At 36.6% G+C, this 19836-nt stretch overlaps 1 protein-coding gene across 5 annotated transcripts in view; it reads left to right on the top strand.

Moving 5' to 3' along the window:
* LOC150108743 (twitchin-like) overlaps positions 1 to 19836 on the top strand; it is a 2666638-nt gene that overhangs the window by 690580 nt on the left and 1956222 nt on the right. For all 5 annotated transcript variants that reach the window (XM_090390962.1, XM_090390961.1, XM_090390964.1 and 2 more), the window contains one exon: positions 1077 to 1216. In XM_090390962.1, coding sequence (XP_090247088.1) covers positions 1077 to 1216 — 140 coding nt within the window. The remainder of the gene's footprint in view (positions 1 to 1076; positions 1217 to 19836) is intronic.

Genomic DNA, 19836 nt, shown 5'->3' on the forward strand with positions numbered 1-19836 from the left:
TAATAATGTAATGTTAAGGAGAATTATGAGAAGTAGAGCAGCTGTTGTAACTTAACAAGAGGATTTGAAATAGACTGTTTGAGTGGAAAGCTATTGAAGTTGCCACTTCAATAAAGTTTGAAATCTGGAAAGCAACAATGGGAATTCGAGTATAAAATTGGTGGTAATATCATGGAAATGAAATATGTGGTTTTTGTGTGATATTGGAAAGGACCTAAAATTAAGAAAACATGTTATTCTTAAATTGTGAGAACAACACAAACAGATTGTGGCAGTATTGATGGGATTATTGACCTTGTATAATATCTTAGTTAGGCCTTATATGGATTACTGTGCACACTCTTGAATTGGTTTTCAAGGAGATGAGGATATATATTGGAAAGAAGCAAAAAATGAGATAGATGGATCGAGAGAGAGAGTGTCTAGAGAAGATGGAATAAGGCAGTTTTAGATATCTGGAATGTTATATGAATGAAGATGGATTGAAGGATGCCTTTTGCAGAGTCTAGTGAATAGGAAAGTAGGGGGGGGGGAATATAATTGAGATATGTAAGTTGATGAGCATTATCAGCAGATTAATGTGATATACATTTTTCATAGAAATGAGGGAGACAGTGTTAGGCATCCATCCATCCCTGAAACCTAGATAAGAAAAGTGTGAATAGGGAAATGAAGAGCAGATTCTTTGCATGGGTGGTGCACTGCCTGATTGGGATGAGTGAGATTGATTGCCTGAGAGTATGGTGAGTGTTGAAATGGAGAATAAGATATTGTTTTATGAACTTTGTCTGTGATGGCAGGGACCTTCCATTTTTTCTCCAAATTAATATGATTACTTCTTCTCTTTCTCATATTTTGGCCAATTCATATTTGCTATTTATTGAATGACACTTGTAAAGATAATTCCATTACAGAATATCCCAGTATTATTATTATTATTATTATTATTATTATTATTATTAGGATATCCCATGTTCTAGAAAATAAGTGCTGATATATATATATATATATATATATATATATATATAAGTTTAATTTATATTTTTGACATAATATCAAGTTAAACTTTATTGCAGAACCTGATCCCGTATACAAATTTGTGAAACCATTACTACCACAGACTGACCAATATACCACCAAAGAAGCTGTGCTGGAGTGCACTGTGAATGACTACAAAGCAATTGTCAAGTGGTTGAAAAATGGAAATAAAATTGAAGTAAGCTTTTCTGTTAGGATCAGCATTTGTTGTATTAACTTAAGAGAGATCCCTTAGAAAAATTAGAATTAGAGATCCCATAGAAAATTTTTGATGATTTGCTTTCTTCAGTTATATGCTGTTTTGATGAATTGTGGATTTTTTAGAAATTGCTGTTCTGTGAATTGCTTTTCAATTACTTATTGAAAAATTGTTCAATAATTTGTGTTTTCGATTTGTTGTTGTTCAGTGCATTGCTTTTTAATTCAGTTGTTGTTCAATGTTGATGTTTTTCAAATTTTGTGAATTCTCATACCACTTGAATGTTGAATAGGCACTGATTTTAGCATTGTAATTTACCATTATTATTTTTTTTTATTATTAATATCAGATTTCCAAGGAGCCAAAAGACTGATTGAGTATAGTTCACACTCTCAGGCAATGCATTCTACATACTAACCACTTTACATGCAGAGAACCTGCTCTGCACTCCATTGAACATGGACTTCTTGCACAGCTTCCAGAGAAGGCCTCTTGTTTTACTCTTGTCTCCCTCTACTCTGTGATAAACCTCCTCCACATTAAATCTGATAAAAAAAACCCTCACAAACTTGTACATCTTAATCATATCCCCTCTCCTCCTTCTATTTACAAGTCTCTGCAAATTTTATTCCCCAAATCTATCTTCATATCCCACATTCCATAAATCTGACACCAATTTAGTGAATCTTCTCTAAGATATCCTCATTGTCTTGAAGACCAGATCTGTGTGCAGTAGTCCATATTCTAATCAAGGCCTTATACAAGGGAATCATAATCTGTTTACTTCTCATGTTAAGGTCTCAATATTGCCTTAATTCATTGTGATGTTCTCATAAATTTTGCAATGTGACCCCTAAACTTCAAATTGCTGTCCATTATTATTCCAAGATTTCTCATCTTTTCCAGTTCCTTCAAATTTCCTTATTAATTTGTATATCTTGCATCCCATCCTTTCCTACAAATGTCAAGATCATACACTTTGCAACATTAAACTGGTAGCTCTATTCATTGTCCACTTGAATAGTCTATTGAGATCTTCCTGTAAGGCACAACATCTGCTCTGCTTCTCATAGTTCTCAATTTGTGAATAATTTGCGTTATTCACAAATAGTTGCATATCTCCATTTAAGCCTGTCCCAATATCATTAATGTACAAGTTAAATAGCAATGATCTCAAAACAGATCCTGCCTGACTTTGCTAGTGAACTTTCTTTTGAGATACCCCCCCCCCCCCATAAACAACCCACTGATAGCCAATCAACTATTCAGCTCACTAGCTTCCTGTAATCTATCAAAGGCCTTTGAAAAATCCAAGTGTATGCCATTTTATATGCATCTCCCTTATCCAGTGAATTTTTCACTACATTTAGTATGTTAGAAAATCACTAAAACACGGCTACTTCCTTAAATAATAAATTACACGATAACCACAGTAATTAACTTTAATGAAATGAAAGTATAGACATTTCATATTGAAAATAACAGTACATCATCAGCATGTAGAAACAAGCAAACAAAAGAACCAGATTACAAAGTACATACAGCAGTCAGTGGTTTACCGATTAAAAACTGTTGCTGCATGCTTGAATTTAGTATTAATAAATAATATTATTAAAATATTATTAAAAACTATTTTTGATGGTTACATAAGGTAAGAATCTCCCAAACGTTTTTTGGAGAGGGGGAAGAGAGAAACAATCATTCTGATTCAGATTTGGCCGATGTAAAAGGGCTTTGCAACTTTCTTTGAAAAGGTGTTCATATTTAAACCTGCATCTATGGAGAAGATGAGCTTTATCCCACTGGATATACTGCAATATAGGAAGGAGTGATGACAACAGGCCATCCCTGGAAGTTACGAAAGGAAACTGTGAGCAAGAGGGTGAGGAGTGGTTTCTTTGCATGGAGGGTGGTTGAACCGTGGAATGCATTACCTGATAAAGTGGTGAGGGCGAGAACGGTCAGTGAGTTTAAGGAGTGGTATGATAGACTTTGTGTTTCTTAGGGGGGGAACCTCCCCTCGATGAGTCTTGACAGACTTTATGTTCTTAGGAAGGACCTCCCACGATGAGTCTTTTGACTCCATGGAGGCCTGAATAATAATAATAATAATAATAATAATATTGTGTTTAGCTTCAATACTATGTTGTGCCAGACCAGACTTTTGAGGTTTTGAGTATTCGATATAATATTGATGTTCATTAATTCTTTTTTTATACAGAATGGCCTGTTTGTCCAAAGTTGTAAGTCAAATCCAGCAGATAATTGACTCCTATGTTCCAACACCTCAGGATTCTTCAACAGACTGCAGGGTTCCAGTCCCTTATATTTCCCTTATATTTCCCACTATATTTCTCATCTGTTGATAACACCATAGTTATTAATGTGTCATTTATGTTCCTTTTTTCTGATAGGAATTGTGTGTCCTGTTTCATCTATATATGGTAGATTACAGGTACGCAGTAAATACAGTATACTCCAGTGTGGGCCAGCAGAGGGAGGGAGGGAGGGAGGGAGGGAGTGGGTCTTTGGATGAGTTGAGTAAGCTTTTTAATTTTCCAGGAGGTTTAAAGGTGGCTTTAAGGTTGTATTTCTGTAGTATTCTGTTTATTTTATCTGATGTCCCTTTAATGTAAGGAATGATTATAGTTTTATTGTAGTCTAGTTTATCTTTGTTCTTTAGTGAAGTCTTGTAGAGAATTTTGTTGATAGTATTTTGGCTGTGACCATTTTTTAGGAAAGTATTGATGATAGCTTTAAATTCATCTTTAAGTGTTTGCTGATTGGAGCAAATCTTCAGAGCTCTGTTTTTTAGAGCATTAATGACACCTAGTTTTTGTGTTGGGTGGTGGTGGTAGGAGTTTATGTATATATATATATACATAGTGGCCAGTATGTGTCAGTTTCTGGTAAACAGTGAAGGAAAGGCTGCCAGAAGGAAGACGTGTGACAAGTGTATCTAGAAACGGAATTGTGTTTTGCTTTTCAATCTCAATTGTGAAATGTATGAGTTTGTGTTGCTTGTCTAGGTGGCTGAGGAAACTGTCTGAGGAAAATGTCTGGCGACCATGGGGCCAGATAGCGAAGACATCGTCAACGTATCTAAGCCAGACTTTGGATTTTAAAGGAGAGGAATCTAGAGCACGTTGCTCAAAATATTCCATATAAAAGTTAGCAATAGGGGTGGGTGTGCCTTCTTTTTGTATTTAGAAAGCATCTTACCACATAAAATAACTGGAGCATAATACCTGCAGAAAGAGCGTCATGATATCTGGAGGGAATTTGTCCTGTAAAAGAAGGATTGTGTCATTGATTGAGAAAGAGGGCAGAGACGTCAAAACTGATTAATAAATCACATTTTTCTAATGTAATGTCTTTGATTATGTTTATAAAGTGTTGTGTGTTTTTGATATAGGAGGGTGTTATGTCTTCGCATCCTTCCTTCTATTATGTTATTTCTTTTACTTTCTATCTTATTATTCCTTAAATTCTATGCTTTATTTATATCTCATGCATATCAAAGATTTCGTTGCTGACAAATTTATTTTGAGAACAACTGCGCCAGCCGGCAACCAATTTCTGATATTCCAATAATTAACATTAATTAACATAGGGATCACGTGATGTGCAGTCATGGTTCCCCCCTTTCTTTCTTACATGAATTGTTTCCCCTCCCTTACTCACACAGGTCCGAAAGTTTTTATAAGTGGTAAGTCAGTCTCAGAACAACAGAACTCATGAACTTTGATATAAAGGAATACATTTATTAAAACACTAGTATGGATACACTTTTGAATAATCATTCAAGATACACTTTACGTAAAAATATCAATGCTAAGTTACCTTCTTTGAACTAAATTGAGACTCTGAACCCCCCCCCCCCTCCTTAGATTAAGATTTCCAAAGTTTCAGTTTTTATGCTTAAGTAATTCAATGATATATCTCTGTTTTATGATTAAGCTCAGACTCAACTTATCCGTACAGGGTTACTCAATGCTCATTTTCTAAGCACAATTACATATAAACTTTATAGATGGCATATCAAACTCTTTCTAACTTATATTCTAACATTGAAAACAAATTTCAATTCTGCAAAGTCTGTATGCCCCACATTTTAAGTGAAAATCAGGCTAATATCTAACACTACAGCAAATAGCTTCTTCCTGACAAACAGTTCAAAAGTTAGGTTCCCTTCTCGGCACAAGCTTGGAATGGCACCAGCTTACTTGATACAGACAATTAGTCCAAACAGTCATTAAGGCACTATGGGTAAGATAATGTATGGAGCTCCTCTAAACCTTGGCTCCTTTTCTTTCTTTTTTTTTTTTTTTTGGTTTACAATTCTAGAATATATATGAAAAGGTTGTACATTACCATCTTGTCCCTTTTTTTTTTTATGGGGTTTCCTTGACTTCCCCCATGCTTTCACTTCCGATATGGCAAGACTTCCATATTCCTTAGCCACATGTTTCTATGACCTCTGTGACTTACTTATGCTTTCTTCGAAGGTTGCCCTTTGCTGGCTTTACATTGGCGTGGTTCATTAATGGCTCCTTACTGAAATTCTGACTTCATTCCTTAGGTAGCTTTATTCGGCTCAGTTACAACAGCAACCAGGAGATTGTTGCTGGGCACCGGCGACAAGCTTCCTCAGCTATCCAGGCTTGGACAGGAACAGAAAAACAAGAGTGTGTTTGAGTCTCGCGCTGTGCCTTATATGACGTAGTCAACGAGAGAGCGCCCTCTCTCGTTGACTACGTCATATACTTAGCTACGGCCAATTGGTCACCTTAACTCTGAACTATTTTAACATGGTTCTAAAACATAGATCTCTTAAGCACATTTAAAAACAACAATTTTGGTCCTGAAACACAGCTTTCCTTTGCTTATTTTACAAGGACAATATTAGTTCTAAACACAGATTTCCTTAGCTTATTTAATATTAATAATCTCAGTCGAGTTGATATACCTTTGAGTGAATATATATACAGTATTCCCTTAGCTCTGTTCTTGGAAGTATAAGCATGTCCTTATCCTTAGGTTTTCATTGTCTCTGTGTTGGGTTGGAAACAAATTGGCTTACGGATAGTGAGCCAGCCCATTTTCCGACACGACAAGGGGAAATGATCTACCAACTCCTTGAGTGTTAACGCTAATTTCTTAACTAGGTGATAATTCAGGCTATCTGTACCTTCAACTATCAGCCGGAGTGATGTGTTTTGTATGTGTAGATCGTAAATTCTCGGAGAATGAGCATAGTGCAGAAATAATTTTTTGACCGTATCTTCGGGCCATATAGAAACTGATTTAAGTAGCTTCTCTGTTTTCTTTTTTATTCTATTGGTTGGGTCATAGTTAACAAGTTGACATGTACTGTTGTCCGAGACTAGCAGATTCATTTTTTCTAAATATGTGGTTCAATTTAGAATAATGGTGGCACTGCCTTTATCGGCTCTAGTTATTACGATGTCCAGATTTGATTTTAGTGATTTTACTGCTGTTAGTTCGTGTTTCGTTAAGTTGCTTGTTATTGTTTTCTTATAATTTACATTTAAAATGTTGGCAGTTTCTAAACATATTTTTTCTGCTATGGTAGTTGGGATGAATCTTAAGCCTCTTTCAATATTATAAATAAAATCCAGTCTGTTAATCGATCTGGATGTTACGGCAAAGTTTAAACCTTTGCTGAGTAGTGAGAGTTCAACTTTGTTTAAGGTGTGGTTGGATATGTTAACTACGTTACTGTTACCTGAAGGCGATTGGTGGCATCTATTGTTTCTTGCTTCTGGTTGGTTGTTAGCATTCACTGTGGAGAAATTCAAATATGTCCATTGGTTTTGTTAATCTTTTAGTCTATGAAATTTGGATATGAGATTTTCTTTCTTTGTTTGAAGGATATGGTTTACTGAGTTGTAATCCTTCTCCATAATCTTCTCGAGGATAACCCAAATATCTGCATTCAAGTAAGTGGAAAGTTCAGATTTTAAATTTTGTACCTGGTTTTGAATAAAGGCCAAGTTTTTTCTAGTAGCATGGATCTGTTCTCTGAGTAACACTTTCTCCATATGGTGGTATATTCGTTGTGCCTTTGTTGAGGTAAATTTTCTCTTTCGTTTCATGCAATCCGGAATGATATTGCTGTCCATACAATGTTTTAAAAATGGCAGTCAATTGATAAAACCAGAAACATGGATCTTCAACTTACCATGTTGATTGCATCACTTGCGGGTCGAATCACCATGAATTATCAGAATCTAAAAAATGAATTAATTATTTAGGAACTACATCAAGCTATATTCTATTTAAGATAACATTAGAGAAACATTCTTTCATATAGATAGTATTCTTACAGTAACAATGATGTCCTAATTTAATTTAGTTAAATTAATTAATTAATCAATTAATTTTTAAATTATATATATATATATATATATATATATATATATCATCATCAGCCATTGTCGATCCACTGCTGGATGAAGGCTTTTCAAGATTACTCCAAAACTGTCTGTCCATGGCTCGCCTTTTCCATGTCACTCGTGCAAATCTGATGATATCATCAATCCACTGTGATTTAGGTCGGAGTCGTGGTCGTTTTTCCTCTAGTGAAGTCCAATCCAGTACTTCTTTTGTCCATCACTGACCTTGTCATCTAGCAATATGCCAGCCCATTGCCACTTCAGATGTTTCACCCTTCCTATGATGTCAGAGACTTTGGTTTGACTTTTTATCCATGTATTTCTTTTGTGATCCAATCTTGTGATACCAAGCATACTAAATTGTGTTGTTCTTAATTTTTGAATTTCCTTTGTATTCAGTGTCCATGTTTCACAGCTATATGTCAATATAGGAAGAATACACTGGTTAAAAACTTTTCTCTTCAGACATAATATACTAATTCAGGCATTTTGTACCAATGCCAGGAGTATCCGGAATAAGGGAAAGGAATTGGTAGCGCAGATAGCATCAGCCTGGCCAAAAATTATTGCGATCACTGAGACGTGGTTGACAGAAGGGGATATAACAACAGGAATAGAAGTTGCTGGGTATAGCATTTTTCATCAGGATAGGAGGGGAAAGCGTGGTGGTGGGGTACTGCTTATGATAAGTGATGACCTATGTCCTCTAAGAGTAGAGGCTTTGGAAGGAAGTGAGACAAATGATTTTGAGAGCGTATGGTGTGAGGTGGAGGTAGGCAAGACAGGGTATTTAGTGGGGTGTTTCTACAGACACAGGAGCACAGAGAATGGGGATCAGGAAATGTTTAGACAGCTAACTTTGGCAAGTGCAAGAAGAATGATTGTTATGGGAGATTTTAACTACAGTAGTATAAATTGGAGAGAGGAAGATGCATGTAGCAATAGGGGAATGGAATTTCTAGAATTCTTGAAGGACAAATGTCTTAGGCAACATGTAACAGAGGGAACAAGAGGTTCAAGAGTTTTGGATTTGGTTATAGCATCAGAAGAGTTGATAATAACTGAGTTGATATCTCTCCCACCAGTTGGAGAGAGTGACGATATAGTTTTGACTTGGAAAATGAATAGACATGCAGGAGTATCAAAGAGACGGGAACGTATGTAGCATTATAAGGCAGGTGATTATAATAGTCTTAGATGTCAACTTGGAGAAGTTTCATGGAGGGAGGAATTGGAAGACCGGGATATCATTAGCACTTGAGAAATTGTGAAGGAATATTTCTTAGCAGCAGCAATACTAAACTGTATTCCACAAGTGAAGAAGATTACACAATTTGGAGTAAAGTGGATGACAAACAGTATTAAACAGGAACTGCATGTGAAGAAGAAGCTATGGAAGAGATATAAGGAGACAGGTGAAGAGAAGATGCATGAAGAATATAAGACACAGGCCAGGAGAGTGACTAGTATGGAAAGGAAGGCAAAAATGGAATATGAGAAGAGATTGGCCCTAAGATCCAAAGAAAATCCTAGGGAATTTTTTAGCTATGTGGCCAGTAGGAGGAGAAATGACTGTGGAAGAATGATATTGTGGGATAAAAATGGGAATAGAGTGACTGATGCAGAGGACATAGTGGAATTGTTCAATGAACACTTTATTGGAGTATTTCATCCTAGAAGAGTCAGTTTTAATGCTAGAGGGATAGGGCAGGTTCGAGGTTTAGAGGTGCAGGAGGAGAGTTTGTTCTAAATACTGAGTAATCCAGAGTACTCTGGATTAATAAAGCTGTGGGACTGGATGGTATTTCACCATGAGTTTTGAGAGAATGTGATAGGGAACTGGCAGTGCCTTTGACCTGGCTTTTCAACGAAAGTCTGGCTGCACGAAATGTACCCATGGAATGGAAGGAAGGTAAGATGTGCCATTGCATAAGGGCGATAGCAGACTCGAAGTGTCTAATTATAGGCCAGTTTGTGTGTCATCAGTAGTTAGTAAGATCTTGGAGAAAGTATTGAGGAACTGTATACAGCATTGGGTAGATGAGGGTAATGTTATTCGTGAGAATCAACATGGATTATTGAAGGGGATTGCTCTTGTTTTAGCAATATGCTAGCCTTTTATAATAAAGTTACAAGAACATTAGATGAAAGAAAGGCATATACTGCAATTTTCTTAGACTTAGCAAAGGCATTTGACAGGGTGCCATGTGATAAGCTGATATTTAAGTTGCAGCACATGGGTCTGGATGTCAGATTGGTCAACTGGATTCAGGATTGGCTGTCTGATAGGTATCAGAGAGTTTTGTATGGTGGAGCAGTTTCAAGGAGGCAGAGGGTTACAAGTGGGGTCCCACATGGCTCAGTACTAGGACCTATATTGTTTAACCTTTATATCAATGACATTGCCAGTGGATTGCAAGGGGATATTCAGTTGTTTGCAGATGATGCGAAGTTGGGAAGAATTATTAGTAATAGTGCAGATGTGGTAGCCCTGCAGGAGGATTTAAATAAGCTAGATAGATGGGCAAATGAATGGGGGAGTCTCAGTTTAATGCAGCAAAATGTAAGGTCTTGAGGTTTGGGAAACATCAATGGGATGCTGCATACTCTATGGGAGGAGTTATACTGGAGGAAGTAGGGGAGACAAGAGATCTGGGGTTGATAATTGATAGAAACCTGAAGTTTAGGGGACATATTGTAAAGGTGGTGAAGGTAACACAGAGGATTGCTGCAATTATGAGAAGGACACTGACCTGCAGAGATTAGAGGGTTATCATTCCGTTGTATAAGTCTCTGATCAGACCACACTTGGACTATTGTTCTCAGATTTGATTCCCAGAATTTGAAGGGGATAAATTAACTGTGGAAAGGATACAAAGACGGATGACAAAGATGGTTTCTGGACTGTACAAGCATAGTTATGAGAATCAGCTGAGGGAATGTGAACTGCAAAGTTTGGTGGATAGAAGAAGGAGAGGTGATATGATTGAGACTTTTAAACTGTTGAGAGGTGGTTACAGGGTTGACACTGGGGAGTTCTTTCGCTTGGTTGAACAGCGGGAAGAAGTGATGACAAGAGGCCATCCCTGGAAGTTACGAAAGGAAACTGTTAGCAAGAGTGTAAGGAGTGTTTTCTTTGCATGGAGGGTGGTTGAACTGTAGAATGCATTGCCTGATGGAGTTGTTGGAGCGAAAACACTCAATGAATTTAAAGAGTTGTATGATAGACTTTGTGTTTCTTAGGGGGACCTCCCCTCAGTGAGTCTTGACAGACTTTATGTTCTTAGGAAGGACCTCCCACGATGAGTCTTTTGACTCCATGGAGGCCTGAATAATAATTATAATAATAATAATAATAATGGTAGTTGGCTTTTGAATATTGAATGTATTTTTCGAATGCTTTCCACTCAAGAATCATGTGCTTTTAATTTTGTCCATTATATTTTGTCCCATTGATATCATGTAGATCATTACCTAAGTATATGTAATGATCTACTTGTTCAATTTCCTCATTATTTGATTTTTATTATTTCTGGTTGGACATAGCTATTGAACATAACTTGGGTCTTCTTTAGGTTTATCTTTAGGCCTGCTGTTTTGCTAGCAATTTAGAGCTCATGGATACAAGTTTGTAATTCAGGCGCAGTTGAAGTAAAGATAACTCTGTCATCTGCAAAGCATAAATGGCTTAAATATCTTCCATTTATCTTCAGACCTTTCCCTTCTCAATATACATACACACATATATATGAAAAAGCTTTAAATAGGCTCTGTATTACTAAAACCTTTGTATTTAGGGTCTAGCTACTCACTGAGGAGACCTCAAAACAGCTTGAAACTGGTCTGGGTAGTGACCCCACCCATAATGTATTGCGGTATACATCTCTTAGTGAGATGTGCTTTACATTATGGAAAATACTAAGAATAACAATCAGAGCTTTACCCACATTTACAATGAGTTGCCCTGATGTTGCATCACCTTTAGACTTGAACTGTGTTCAGGCGCAAACTTAACTGTTTGCTTACTTGGGATTAGGAGTAAAATAACCAAGTTTATAAAATTACTTGGTAACCCTAATATATATATATATATATATATATATATATATATATATATATAAAGAATTGAATGGCTTAAACCAAGAGAAATGGAAAAAAAACAGTTTATTAGAACTAGTTTCAGTTTTTTAACAGTGTTCGTCAGGTCAATAGAGGTCATGCCAGTAGAATAACCGTTGATCAACTCATTGTCTCTTTAGCATACTGTGTGAAATGTAACTCATTTTCTCCTTGTATATATATACTCCAGATAATCAGCTTAATATGAAGGTTGAAATATCGGGAAATTAAAATAATTATTTATAACACGGTTGTAGAGTCCATAATTTGTGTAAAATGAATGCTGATCACCGTGTAACACTAAAAGAAGTTATTCTGTTCGCTGTAGTTAGTGGAGATTGAGTGTTATAGATTAGATGCCCTTCCTCGATGAGTCTTTGGACTCCTTGGAGGTGTCACATAATTTTTTTTTTTAAACTGTAATAACATTTTATTTATCATCATACAGAGTATTTACATGTATACAATAAAGCATAGTATTACATTTTCTGTTCAGCACAAAATGTAGAGTACAGTGATTTTTTTAAATGTAAATGTACGTAATTTTTTTTTCAATATCAATATCATAGCTTATTAATATACAGTTTATTTACATATCCTTCATATTGAAGAATGATTATTTAATAATAATCATTCTTCAATAATAATTTTTAAAGCACTTTATTATGTCTTGCATACATATAATATTACATTATAAAATTATAGAAATTACAAAATTTAAAAATTCTAAAAAATTATATACATATAATAATAATAATAATAGTATATTTGAAATTCAATGATTGTTATTATTAAAATTATGATTGCATATTATGCATTTACAAAACATGTTCTAGTTTTTTTGTTTTTTTTTAACAATGAATTTTATACAGATTTTCCTTTTTTGTATAATGTGCTAATAATAGTTACTATAGATGGTAATTTATAGTTTGCAATTGAATAAGATTACATTTTTAACAGCATTTATAGTATAACAATGTGTTATATTTTACAGTTTTTGCTTTTAATATATTTTAGCACTGTAACTACATCACTTCAATGTAATTATTATTATTATTATTATTATTATTAAAACAAGACCTCATGGAGTCAAAGACTCATCTAGGAGGTCCTTTTATCTTACACACACATCTCATCATACCGTGTCTTAAACACATTCAAACTACTTGCAGACACCACACTCTCAGGCAAGGCATTCCAATCACTCACAACTCTGCACGAAAAAAACCTGCCTCTCACTCCCTTACTCACACCCTCCTTATACAGTTTCCAGGGATGACCTCTGGTTCTCCCCTGATCTCCCACTATTCTCTGTAGAACTTCTCCACCATTGATCCTATAACAACCCCTTACCAACTTGTAGGTCTCTATCATATCTCCCCTCTTCCTTCTCTCCACTAGACTCTGCAAATTACATCTTTTCAATCTTTCCTCATACTCAACATTCCAGAGGTCAGAAACTACCTTAGTCATTCGCCTTTGGACCCTTTCCAACATCTCTTCATCCTTCTGAAAACCCGGTGACCAAATCTGGGCACAATAGTCCAAGTGTGGCCTAATCAAAGCCTTATACATTGGAACAAGTATCTCCCTACTTCTACATGTCAGTGTCCTCCGCATCATTCCCAGAAGTCTTTGTGTTGTCTTCACAATTTTGGCAATGTGTCCCCTAAATTTTAGATCCTTATCCACTATCACCCCCAGATCTCTTATTTCCTCTACTTCCAACAATATATTCTCACCAAGCATAAATTCTGCATCCCATCTTTGTTTTCCAAATTTTAAAAGCTTACATTTTGCAACATTGAACTCACATCCCCATTTGCTTGCCCAATCACTCAATTTATTCAAATCTTCTTGCAAGGCCACAACATCTTCACTACTCTTTATGGTTCGTCCCAACTTTGCATCATCTGCAAACAACTGAATATCTCCATCCAAATCTTCACCAATATCATTAATATATAAGTTAAATAGTAATGGCCGTAAAACAGACCCCTGAGGCACTCCACTAGTGACTTTCCTTTTCCTGGATATTGCACCCCCATACACAACTTGTTGATACCTATCAGATAGCCAGTCTCCAATCCAATGCACTAATCTAATATCCAACCCCATCTCCTCTAGTTTCACTGTCAACTTATCATGAGGTATTCTATCAAAAGCTTTTGCGAAATCCAAGTATATTACTGTGTATCCTTCTCCTCTGTCCAAGGAAGCAGTCACTTTATTGTAATAAGTAAGTAGATTACTAAAACACGACCTCCCTTTAGCAAATCCATGCTGTCCATCAAAGATTATACCATTGTTGTCAACCCAACTCTGGATCCTAGTTCTCACAAGCTTCTCCAACAACTTAACCACAACACCTGACACACAGATAGGCCTATAGTTTGATGCTTGAGTTCGATCACCTCCTTTATGAAGTGGCACAATCTTGCCCTCTTTCCACTCTTTAGGAACTTGACCAAGTGCAAGACTCGTATTAAAAAAATATGTCAAGGCAGGTGTCAACTCTCTAGCACACTCCTTCAGAATACGTGGTGATATATTATCAAGTCCCACAGCCTTATTTACATCTAGTTTACTCAACTCCCCAAACACCTCTTGCTCACTTACAGTCAGTCTCTCCTCCCCATCATCAACTGCTCTTAATCTCTCCATGAAGTCACATTCACAAGATTGAAAGATCTTTATGAATTGCTCATTAAGTATCTCCACAACACATTCTGCAACAGCTGTCTTTATACCATTTCCTCCAATCAATGTCATCCTTCCATAATCATTCTTTCTTTTGCTGGCTACATATCGAAAGAACTCCCTAGGATTCTTTTTGGCTTCATTAGCTAACTGCTGTTCATACCTCTCTTTAGCTACTCTCACCAACCAAGTCACCCTCCTTGCCTGGTCTTTGTAGACCTCATGAAATTGGTTACTTCCACTTCTCTTATGCTGTCTCCACAATGCCTTTTTTTTCTGTATTGCATGCTTAATCTCTTTATTCATCCATCTCACACCTACCTTATTTAACCTTTTCACCCGTGGTATACATTTAGACATTGCATCTAATAAATAGTTTTTGAAAATCCCCCAAGCTGCATTGATCTCTTTTCCAGCTAACTCCTCATTCCATTCTACATCTGCAAGCTGTCTCCTGAGCTCTTCATAATCACCCCCCTTGTAGTTCCACATATACCCTTTTTTCACAGGGGTCCTTGCACTGCTGGCAACCACCCAGGTAATCACCTCATGGTCACTTTCACCAATTGGTGGATGATTTGACACCTCATTTATAATTACATCCTCCGATGAGATGACCAAATCCAAGACCCTTAATCCTCGTGTGCCCTCTGTTACATACTGTCAGAGATAGTTATCCCTCATAAACTCAAGAAACTCATTTTCTTTACTTCCAGTCGCTATCTCTTCATTCCAGTCTATATTGCCATAATTAAAATCACCCATAATGATCACCCTTTTCTTATTTGCTTGGCTTATTTGACTATACATTTCACTATCACCACCATCCACATTACCAGGTCTATAACAACATCCCACCAAGTATTTGATTCTATTCACCTCTATCTCACACCATACTGCCTCAAAACCACTGGCCCTATTTCCCTCTTGCATCTCTACCTTGTATGGACATAACTCTTTCTCTATCATCAATAGCACTCCCCCTCCCTTTTTATCCCTTCTATCCTCACGAAACACATCATACCTTTCCATCTCTATTCCTGTCAGGATGTCGTCCTCATCTAACCATGTCTCACTTATTCCAACAATCTCTGGGTACACAGACACAATTAGTGCAACCATTTCATCCGCCTTGTTTCTTATGCTTCTAGCATTGGTATACAAACACAACAACTCATTTCTGGATCTACAGCTAGTTCCACTGATACCATTCATTCGATGTGCTCTCTCCATGCTGGACTGGGGCCATTTCTCTTTCTGCTTCTTCATTTTAGAACCCTTTGCAACAACATCTGTTTCCTCTTGATCCCTGGTCATCCCATTACTTTCCTGCCTACACATGCTCTCACCTCCTCTTGGAGCATCCACCTTTCTCACGCTGTGTATCCCTGTCCACCCTGGGCCTCCCCGTTTCCCTGCTCCTCTTGCACACCCATTCTCTCATTTTCTATACTCATACCACTCACCTCTCCATTGATTTCCACTTCTTCAATCTCTCCTGTCTTACTCTCCTGCTCTTCCACATCACTCCCCTCTCGATCTGATTCATTTTCTCTATTCACTTCTCTACCTTCCAGCAGCAGTCTCTCCAAGCCACTCACACCATAACCACTCAAATGCAGTCCATCGCTCCCATACAGCTCACTTCGTCCCTCAAACTCATTCCACACATTAACAAACTGTACTCCCATCTCCTCACACATTTCAGCCAGAATACCATTCATAATCCTTGCTCTCCGCCTCATTTCACCACAATCATACCTAGGCAACACACTGACTACCCTTCCTGTCACACTATTCTCTTTTATCTTTCCAAGCAGTCTCTTGACATTCATTTTGACATGCTCTTTGTTCTCTCTCAAATCATTTGTACCAATTAATACAATTAACTCTTTTGCTCGCTCCCGCCTCATATCCAATACCTCAATCACTCTACTTATTTTACCGCCTGGAAAACATACCTTGTGCATTTTATCCTCTAGCACACCTTTAATAATGGAGTCGCCATACAACGCCACTCGCTCATCTTTCGTTAATTCTTTCATGCCATCATGATTTATTTTAATAGTTTTGACCTGAATTCTCTTAATTTCATTCCGCGTCCATTTCATTTCTTGCCTCATCCAATCTAATTCACTTTCCGAACCTCGCGACACATTCTCTCTATCATTAAATCTTTCTAACTTTCTAACTCTCTACCCCCTCTTCTCACATTCCCTCTCATTCATCCTTCTTTGTTTCCGTACTTTCGGTCCAACATACGTCCAACTTTCACTATCATTCTTCTCACTTTCACTCTCATTTATCTTTCTTTGTTTCCGTACTTTCGGACTAACATACGTCCAACTTTCGCTATCATTCTTCTCACTTTTACTGTCATTCATCTTTCTTTGTTTCAGTACTTTCGGTCCAACATGCGTCGAACTTTCGCCATCATTTATTCTTTCGATTTTTTTTACTTGCGATTTCTGCATTACGTAAGTTCTACTTTCATTCGTTCTCTCAATTTCGTTTCTTTCCACCTCACTTTCATCCCTTTTAACATCCGTTACGGTTGTCAAATCGCTCTTTTTCTTTTTTCCTGATTTTTTAACATTTTTTCGCTTCTCTTGACCACCATCCTTTTCTTTCAAACGTGCAATCGCGATACAATTGGTACTAGCACTTTCTGTCATCAATTTCATATTCGCATTCATTAGTTCTTCGTTCAGGTCACACTTCGCACACACCCTTCTTCCATCCGCACTAAACATCCACAAATCATTTATGTAATCGAAGGAATACATATAACAGACCTCACACTTAACGAAACAACGAAGTAATAAATAATTTTTTTTTCTTTCTGTTGATCTCGGTTGAGATGTAATGTCTCAGCTTGCATCCTTGAAGCTTTTTAATAAGCTTATGTGAGGATGACACTAGTTAGATATTTTTTATTGATTTGATTGCAGTGTTAGAAGTAGGCTGATGTTTGTTAGGTCAAATCAATGATCTGAAAGGTCTGATTAAAGTGAAATTGCAATGTGTTCAAGCCCTTAGCAACTGTTTTCTTTTCTGTCTGTTGACTTTTATGAGATTGTCTCTTGTGGACTTGCTTGTAAGTCGAACTATGACTAGTGCAGGTCATGGCAAGCCTTGTTTTTTTGCTATTCTTAGGAATCTGATTTATGGTCCGAATGTTGTTAAGCTGTAGGTGGATATCAATTGCATTGCCTAATTTTAAATTAGGCAATGCAATTGATATTAAACTGCCTTAAACTGATATTAAACTTCCTTAAACTGCACCTACAGAAAACCTCAGAGAGGTTTTCTGTAGGTGCAGTTTAAGGAAGACCGTTTATGACAAGATCTTCTTTATGTTGTTGCTGATTATCATTCGTATTGTAGTTTTAGGGAATCAAGTTCTTGAAGGAGTGCAGATGTCTCTTTCATCAAATTGTGTTGCCTGTCAGTTAGTGCATTAATGCTGATTTTAATGTCTTTTACCGTTTGCAACACTTCTGTCACTGCTAAATTATTATGTTTGACCAAGTCTTCATATTCGCTTTTTCTGTTTGTATTCTTTTTCTTTTTCTGTTCATATTCTGTTTGTCAAAGAGTTCTTGCACAAGATCTACTAAACTGGCTTTTATATTTTCTAGACCGTTTTCTATTAGTATATTTAAGGAGTTCAAATTATAGGACTCACTTGTATTTTTTTGTCTGTTCAGTTCGTTGTCTGATTTTGCCTCCAGTATAATCGACTGCGTCATAGGTGGCTTGCCTTAGGTTCATTTCTTTGTTCTTCCTGCAGAATACGCACTTCCATTTCTCACATGTTGCATTGGATTTACGTTGCCAGGTTGTTTCTGAAAGGCCGGCACATGTAAAGTGTAGAATCCTACTGCATTTTCTACAGGCTATATGATTTCCATCAGGCGATAAATCCTTAGGCATTTGATGCACTATAAAAAACAGGAGCAGCACTATCACCGTGCAGCTGTGTGCCCTCTCCCCGTGCCCCTATAATAATAATAATAATATTTTCTCTTTCCTTCTCTTTATCAAACTTTGAACATCACATTCTGATAATCTGTACTTGATTGTAAAATTCCACCTTTTTTCCCTTGAGCAACTGTAGTGTGATTGTAAAGATGGTGACGTCCTTTGTTCTTCACTCTTTGTTGACCAGAGTTCTCTCTGTTTACTTTTCAGCACTTCAAAATTTGGTTTCTTCTTAGCCGATTTCGGTCAATTTTATATCACTGTCTTTGGTGTGACAAGTAGAGTTACTTGGGAACACTTTGAAATTAAAAACAGGAGTTGGAACCACATTAAAACTATAAAAAACAGGAGTAGCAATATCATCGTGCGGCCGTGCGCCCTCTCCCCATGCCCCTATAATAATAATAATATTTTCTCTTCCTTCTCTTTATCAAACTTTGAAGACCACATTCTGTTAATCTGTACTTGATTGTAAAATTTCACAAGCAGGAGACTACCTTAATTACTCTTTCCTCATTCCTTTTTTTCTGTTTTTTTACTGTTTTCTTCAAAAAATCAGTTGCTTGATATCATGTATTAGCTACCTTGCAACCTAACTCCTTTTAACTTTTAATGTTTGCTGCAAGTGACTTCAGCAACTCCTTGCTGCTTCCTGTATTGTAATGCTCAGGCTGCAGTGTCCTTATTCAAATATAATCCTGCACTTAAAAACATTAAACTGATATTTGTTAACATTTGCACATAGGATCAATTTACCGTATTTGCTGGCATATAAGATGCACTAGCCTATAAGATGCACCCCCTTTTTTTTACACATTTTTTAGGAAAAATCTTTATCCAGGTTCTTATCATTTTCTCAGTTGGGGATGGCTCAAAATGCCTCTCTGCAGCCCTGTTTTCATGTTCTTTAGCATATGCAATCACACATAGCTTGTATGCAATATTGTAGCAATGCCGATGTTTTTCAGCCATAATTTGCCAAGAAATTTAGAGAAAATTTAATGGCCGAAATTTATCACTGTTCACAACAACCCTGACAACAATTGGAAAGTTTAAATCAACAGGAACACATTGTAGATATAGGTTTCTGTGGTTTAGCAGTTCAAAAGAAAGATTCCAGTATTGTGACCACATGTTTATTAAGATAAATAAAATAAAAATAAACAAACCTGACAAGTTTCATATATCGTTTGACTTACATCTTCAGGGGTTAAAGTTAACTAAAAGTATTGTATGCCATTTGATTGCATCTTCAAGGGTTAAAGGTAACTAAAAGTATTGTATGCCATTTGATTGCATCTTCAAGGGTTAAAGGTAACTAAAAGTTACCTTTTAGTTACCTTTAACCCCTAAAGATGTAAGTCAAACACCATACGA

The sequence above is a fragment of the Typopeltis vanoorti genome, chromosome 3 (genome assembly GCF_054136105.1).
Source record: "Typopeltis vanoorti isolate ZY-2024b chromosome 3, IOZ_Tvanoo_1.0, whole genome shotgun sequence".
NCBI lineage: Eukaryota > Metazoa > Arthropoda > Arachnida > Uropygi > Thelyphonidae > Typopeltis > Typopeltis vanoorti.